The sequence below is a fragment of the Lipotes vexillifer genome, unplaced genomic scaffold (assembly GCF_000442215.2).
Source record: "Lipotes vexillifer unplaced genomic scaffold, Lipotes_vexillifer_v1.1 scaffold798, whole genome shotgun sequence".
In the NCBI taxonomy this organism is placed as follows: domain Eukaryota; kingdom Metazoa; phylum Chordata; class Mammalia; order Artiodactyla; family Lipotidae; genus Lipotes; species Lipotes vexillifer.
In genome coordinates this window covers 1638-9468 of record NW_006791593.1, presented here as the reverse complement: position 1 = coordinate 9468, position 7831 = coordinate 1638, and the positions used below count along the sequence as shown (strand labels likewise).

The window sequence follows — 7831 nt, the reverse complement described above, 5'->3', positions numbered from 1 at the left end:
TCCCTATGCCTGGAAATCCTCCATATAAATAACACGGTTGCCAGAAACAGAGGGCAGGGGAAATGGAAATGTTTATCTTTGGGAAGTCAGAGAATACAAAAGAAATCCCATCAAAATTTACAGAGTATAAAAAGTAAATTCACACTTGTCTCTAAGGAATCAATTTTTTCTAAAACCTGTATTATCTATTACAAAATTTAATAATGTGCTACTTAATTACGATAGCATGAAATACCATTTCTTTAAGGCAAAAACTACTCACTTTTCAACCACTAGCACAGACTGTTAACACATAAGAAAATATCTATTACCTCTGCTGGGAGAAATAAAAGACTGAAAGGATCCATAATAATATAAAACTCACTCTAGAAAGATGCTTCATTTCTTCATGCCCTCCCTGATGCCTTCACATTACAGGATGTGTTTACACAGGCTATAGTAGAATAAATTGACTTTACTGACAGCGGAACATTAGTTAGTAAAAGAATTCACATTCTATGAAGGAAATAAAATGTGGAAACATTTGAGGGTAGTGTCCATAAACACTTCAAAATTGTTCTACGACGGAACTGCAAATGTCATTTCTTAGTGGGCCACAAGGGTATCAAGTTAAAAAGATAAACAATCTGAACAGTAATCCGAGTATTATTGAGATGGGGGGAGTCTGGCAGTGGAGGTGGACTTTGGGAACAGATTTGGCACGTTTATGGCAACTTGAAGATCCCTCTTGGGCATATGCCATTGAATATGTTACGATAATATAAGGCTGGAGCGTAGAGAGGCCATACAGGTGCGTATCAATAAATAGACGGTATTTGAAGCCACTGGATTAGGTGAAATCACGTTAGGATAGCAATGTAAGAGAAACAGAGGGCCCAGGAAGATGCAGAAGAGGGAGAACCAGCAAAGAAGAGACTGAGGTGGGACAAAAGCAAAGAAGGTATGCTAACTTCTGACCATGAGCCCTGTAACTACAGAGGTAAATTCTGCTTCAAATTGGCCAGCTGAACCCAAATATTATACTTCCCTTTTTTTTTTTTCTTCACATTCCCACAGGAGATTCACATTATCCCGAAAAACAGGAAATTGCACCATTCACAGCCAGAACCTTCAAAGAATTTCCTAAGGATGATGGTGCAGATATAAGTGGATTAAGGGAAGGCCCAAGCTCACATGAAGGAAAAACGTGCCTGAGAAGCAAGGAGAACCCCAGCAGAACCCTAAGCTCTGAATGGCAGGGGAACAAGTTTACACTTCGAAGCTGATACGAAGAGGTGAGTTTCTCAACGCTATGAACCATTTTTAAAGGAACTAGTATCAGCAAACCTGGAACAAAGGCCATGGTAACTAAGAGGAGAGAGATCACAGGGAGACTGAAGGAAAAAGCAAAGGAATGACTTCATGAAAGTGGCATTTGAGGAATATGAATCTGGTAATGGCACAGATAGATGATGAAGAGAGGAAGTCAGCCAGGCAGGCAATTAGGAGTTACGAGTATGCAGGTGAAGAGGAGAAACAGAAGGGAGCCCAAGAGCAGAGAAGAGGGGGCTGCCTGGAAATGGTGTGAACCGCAGACAAGATTCCACTAGTCTCTTATTGAGAGAATGGCACATTCCCATGGTGAGAAATCAATTATACGGGGTTTAAAAATGAAGAAGCCACACCCTCTGCTTTAGCTTAATCCGGGTTCCTCCAGGACGCCCTCACCCCTGCCCCACCCCCATTCCTACCCCCCTGAGACATCCTCCCTCCCCTTCTGGTCCTACTGGGCTCGGTGCCCATCAATGGACTACTCCACTGTCTATTTCTACTGCAGATCTCCCCATGTGCAGTATGATGCTGACATAAGATGCAAACTGTGGCTAATCTATCCCATTTGGATTCACCCTGGACCACCTCACAAACAGTTCCTTGTTGGGACCATATACTATTCCAGAAAATCAAGACACCATGCTTTTCTTTGCTTCACTTCAATCTAAACCCATTTTTATCTATCTACTGCACATCCCTTAACTTATAAGTGTATTTTCCCCCTTAAGGAAAAATTTGTAGTTTAAATATGGGATCTTGGGAGGGAGGGATAAATTTGGAATTAACAGATACAGACTACTATGTATAAAATAGATAAACAACAAGGACCTAATGCATAGTACAAGGTATTCAATATCTTGTAATAACCTATAATGAAAAAGAATCTGAAAAATATATATATGTATATATAAATGAATTACTTTGCTGTATACCTGAAACTTTGTAAGTCAGACTATACTTCAATAAATAAATAATAAAATACTAATAAAAAAATAAATATGGGATCTTCAGCAAGCTCATCATCCAACACTTCTTTGTAATGAAAGCGACCGTCTCTTGGGTTATGATGGTCAGGCTACAGTCAGTTTTGGCCCAAATTCAAATTACACTGACACACCACATGTATGGACCTACTCCATGCTTATTTCTTCAGTTCCTAAATTTATAACTGGAATAGACATACTTGGCAACTAGCAGAATCCACACATTGGCCATCTGATCTGTGCAGTGAGGGCTATTACGGTAAAAAGGGACAAACAGAAGCCCCTGGCATGTCCCCTCTCTAAAAAAGATAGTAACCCATATCCATAGAAAACCAAATCATAGGAATGGATACCAACATCAAAAAAATTGAAAGGCACGGGGATGATAAAATCTATCATATCCCCATTCACCTGTCTGATCTGTGAAGAATCTTAGAAAATGACTACGTGGATTATCCAAAACATAAACAGGTTGTGACTCCAACTGCAGCTGCAGATTCAGGTTTGGTACCTCTACTGGAGCAAATCAACATCGCCCTGACGTGGTACTTGCTACTGACCTGGCAAAGGCTTTGTTCTATGTACGAATCTGGAGGAACCGCCAGCACGTGTTTGCTTCTTACTCAGGGCAAACAGTAAAGTTCACTTCCTTGCCTTTGAGCTATGCTAACGATCCTGCTCTTGGCCATCAAAACAGTCCGCAAACATCTACATCATCTTGACGGCCCACCAACATCACACCTGTACTTGCACACTAGCACTTTGATGACATGAGGCTGACTGGATCTGAGAAACAGGTAACAGCAAGCACTTCAGTTGGCTTAGTAAAACATGTGAGAGACAGATAAACCCCATACAAATCCATGATCTACTAGTCCTCAATGAAGTTCCTAGGGCTCAATGGTCTACAGCATGTTGGGCTATCCCTCGAGGTCAAAGACAAGTTATTGCGTCTTCTACTGCTTACGACCCAAAAGGTGGGCTTTGTGAACTTAGGAGGGAAAACATACATACCACCTTTGAATGTTGTCCCTCTGACTCATTATCTGAGAGACTCATAAATTTAATAGTTTTTAATGGAACTGGAGTGAATAAAGGCTCTGCTGCAATTCCAACTTGCAGTGTAAGCTGCTCTGCCATATGCTGGGCCTCGTGACCTAGCATGTCTAGTGATATTCTCGGTGCCTGGAAAATAGGGGTGATGCATGGAGCCCCAGGGAAGCATCAATAAGTGAATCACAACCCTGATCTTTGGGTCACTATATTCTGAAGATTTGTGTCCTCCTCAAAATTTACATTAGATTCCTAACACCCAATGTAAGGAATGCTCCTCATCAACGATGACCTAGATCCTGCCGCTCCAGCCAACACGAGAAACCAGTGCTGAGCCCTCAGCCTGGCCCCATATCCTGGGGGGAACAGCCAGCCATCTAGCAACAGGTTGGTGTACAAAAGGGGCAGTAAACTCTCCTCGCTGGAATAGTTATACCCTGAATATGGACTCGCTGTCCTTGCCACACGCTTCTGCCAGTGCCACTAAGTACAGACTTAAGAAATACCTCATTTATCATCATGATAATCAATGTAACACTGTATCTGATCAAGGAACTTATTAATAGCAAAAGAAATGTGGTAATATGCTCAAGCCCACTAAATCTGCTCATCAGCAAGTATGCCATCACCCAGAGACACCTGGCTTGATTGAAAGGAGGAATGGCCGACTGCAAACTCAGTCGTGCTGCAAGCTGGGAAACAACACAACGAAAAACTGGGTCCTATCTTACAACAACCAAGTGTATGCTTTGAATCAGTAAACAAAATATATGCTTTTGCCTGCCCCACAGTCAAAACACACAGGTCTGGTAATCAAGGGGTAGAAGTGGGAGTGACTGCCTCTCAGTATTATACCTAATAGCCCACTCACAAGATTTTTACTTCCAGTCTCCATGGCCCTGAGCTCTGCTGGAATGGGTCCAAGGAAGAAAGGTTTCCACCAGAGGACATAGCAAAAATTCCAGTTGGGGGGGATGAAGAGGATTACTCTACTGATTAAGAGTGAGTGATTCATGATCACCAAGGGAATATTACGTTGCTGTCAAACAGTGCAGACTGGGGCTACCCAGGAGATTCTCTGAAGAGCCTCACGGTATTTCCATATCTAAAAGCTAAAGTTAACAAAAATCTAAGCAACCAAGAAAAGTCTGGTTCAGATCCTTCAGGTACGTGACATCCCCAGAAAAGTACAAATCTGTGATTCAAGTTTATTTATAACAGTGGAACTTCTGAATCATAAGGATTCATGATACACATTTTTAAATGCCCTCAAAAAGGTAACCTCACCTACTGGCTAAAAGTTGCCCCTGTAACTGTACTCTGGATATAAGATAGTACTTTGGATATGATAGTGCAAGGTTTCTTCCCTTAATTTGACATTATGATGGACAGAAACAGTATTTGGTTATTTTAATTTGCATTTCTCTGATTAGACTTGAAGCTGAATATCTTTATGAATCTTTTTTACAGTACACAGATTAACTGTGTTATATACGATGCAACAATTTACAGACTTTCTTAGCATGAAATTTTATTTATGATTTGCGGGGGATACAAAAGTTTCTTAACTATATATAGCTAAACTATCACTATCTCCTTTCATGGTTTCTTTCATTCCTTTTCTGCTCAGAAAAGCTCTCCTTACCCATATTTAAGCATATTTTCTTCCAGCTGTTTACAGTTTCTTTCTCATATATAATTCTTTAATACATCTGGAATTGACTTTTGTATGGTATAAGCTGAGAAAATATTTTCCCACAGTTAACCAATTATACAAAGTAAACGTTTCTTTTTTTAAAAAAAAATCTTTCTTTTAAGATCAAAGCAGATTTTTTCCCCACTGATTACCATATTAATAGCAATGCTATGGGGAAACAAACAAAAAACCTCTGGGAAAACCTGATCCATCAGGAGGCACTGACATCGCAGGCTCACAGCAAAACTACACAATGAACTTATAAGACCATTCATCCCTCAAAGGGTTATCATTTCTAGAGACACACAAGACCCTATTTTATCTCCTGTCATTTTCAATATGAGTATGAAATCGTTTGGAGCAATAGGTGAACACTTGGGGGCTATCATATCATTTTTATCTAATCCTGACAGCTCAATTTCACTGCCTGTTGTACTAGATAGATCTGAGAGCTGACATCATAGAAACCGTGCTGAAATTTAATCCATAAAAGCCTGACGGTGATGATGGTAAGCAGGAAAAAATATCTACATAATGTAGCAAAGGTTAACGTGGGCTCTTGATAGGAGGTTTCAGTTCTCCGGCAGACAGGCAGCATCACGGTTAGCTCGGAAATACAGCTGCTAGTGGAGTTTCAAGGCACAGGTGTAGAAGGGAGAAGAGGTTTCTATACAAACTCATCACAGAGAATTTTAACATCTCGCTGACCTGAAGCCCGCCTCCCTTTCGCATACCTTTATATTCAACATTGCATTTTATATGCTCACTAGTGTAATACCTGGGCTGCAAAGCAAAAAGGAACAAATACCAACCATTCTTCCATAGTCTGGACTGGCTACCTATGTGAATTTGAAAGTAATTTATATTATTAATTTTAATCTACAAAGCCTAAACAAATCTGAGCTCTGACACACATATATCCCCATATCCCCTCCCTCTTGCGTCTCCCTCCCACCCTCCCTATCCCACCCCTCTAGGTGGTCACAAAGCACTGAGCTGATCTCCCTGTGCTACGCGGCTGCTTCCCACTAGCTATCTATTTTACATTTGGTAGTGTATATATGTCCATGCCACTCTCTCACTTCATCCCAGCTTCCCCGTGTCCTCAAGTCCATTCTCTACGTCTGCGTCTTTATTCCTGTCCTGCTCCTAGGTTCTTCAGAACAATTTGGTTTTTTTTAGATTCCATATATATGTGTTAGCAATTTTGCTTCTTGACCCGTAAATCCTAAAACATTTACTCTCTGTTTCCAGGAGAAGTTGTCTAGCTCCTAACCTAGATCCATCTCAGCAATTCTAGGATCTCCCCAGCATTCTACAACAAGTAAAAAGCCAGATCGAGAAACAGGCGATAAACCGTATGTTCAAAAGCACAGACCAGACAGTTTCAAAAACGTTAATCAAGAAGCATCAAAGGATGAAGGGAGGGACTTCCCTGGTGGTGCAGTGGTTGGGAGTCCGCCTGCCGATGCAGGGTACGCGGGTTCGTGCCCTGGTCCGGGAAGATCCCACACGCCGCGGAGCGGCTGGGCCTGTGAGCCATGGCCACTGAGCCTGCATGCCCGGAGCCTGCGCTCCACAATGGGAGAGGCCACAACAGTGAGAGGCCCGCGTCCGCAAAAAAAAAAAAAAAAAAAAAAAAGGATGAAGGGAACCTGAGGTGCATCAGAACAGCTTCTCCTTTTAGAGGAAGGAGGTGAGACCCAGATACAGTGAGAGATCTGCCTAGTCGAGAACCAGTCCATGTACTCCTGATCCCCGCCCCGCCTCTTCCTCTGCTTTTCTAGGCTGTTCCTCTGGGCTTTCAGCTACTCATTCCAGAAGCTCACACAAATAAGAACTATGACCAAACCGCCAGTCAAGAACGCCTTGCAAAAATGTAAACCAGAGCCAACTTTAACACCCTGCCTTGGACTGTATTCAGATCTAGGAAACTCCAAGCACTTCCCAACACCCTGCTTCAGTGTTTCCAAGCTGAGGTAACAAGTGAAACATTAAACCCTTGGAAAAATCTAGGAAAAAAATTTTGAATACCAGGTACATAGGGGCCAAGAAATACTACTAATAAAACTAATAAACAGGGGTCAAGTTGAAGTCATTGGTGAAACTGTCAGAGAAAATCTTACCGTGCTTGGCAGCTGAGCAGCAGCATCTCGTGGTTATGAATCAAAATATACAGAAGAACCAGGAAGGATTTTGCTCTGATGGATGTCGAGGGGCTGTCCAGTAAACGGATAATTGTAGAGACAAAATCCTGTGGGAGACATTAGAATATTTTTTGAGAAAACATGAAATAAATAGAGCAGTCAACTCTGAGGGTCAATAGACTGTAATAACCAAACAGATAGCAGAAAATAATATCAGCAATTGCTTTTGCATTTTTAATTTGTGCTGCTCCCTATACCAAGTTATTAATATGTATGATCTCATTTAAACCTGAAAAGAAGCTATGAAGAGTTGATAATATTATCCCTATTTTAAAGAGGAAAAGGAATCTTGAAAATTTAAGCACTTTGCCCCAATTCACAAAATTGAATTCAAATCCAGGCCAGGCAGATGACAAAGCCTGCTTCTTAACCCCTCCATCACAGGACTAGAAGCGTAGCAATTAATAGCTAGAACTGAAAGTCACAACTGCATGGAGGCATCAACTTCTGAGCAAACCTGCACACACAGAGATCACGTCTCTAGTCTACAAAGCTGAGGTCCTACAGACATAAAATAAAAACAACACCCAGGGCTTCCCTGGTGGCGCAGTGGTTGAGAGTCCGCCTGCCGATGCAGGGGA

At 41.6% G+C, this 7831-nt stretch overlaps 1 protein-coding gene across 1 annotated transcript in view; it reads right to left on the bottom strand.

Moving 5' to 3' along the window:
* LOC103079147 (serine/threonine-protein kinase ULK4-like) overlaps positions 1-7297 on the bottom strand; it is a gene marked incomplete at its 5' end in the record, with an annotated part of 395550 nt that extends 388253 nt beyond the window's left edge. Inside the window, one exon of the mRNA XM_007464471.1 lies at positions 7170-7297. Within this exon, the coding sequence (XP_007464533.1) occupies positions 7170-7297 (128 nt within the window). The remainder of the gene's footprint in view (positions 1-7169) is intronic.
* Positions 7298-7831: the final 534 nt, after the last annotated feature.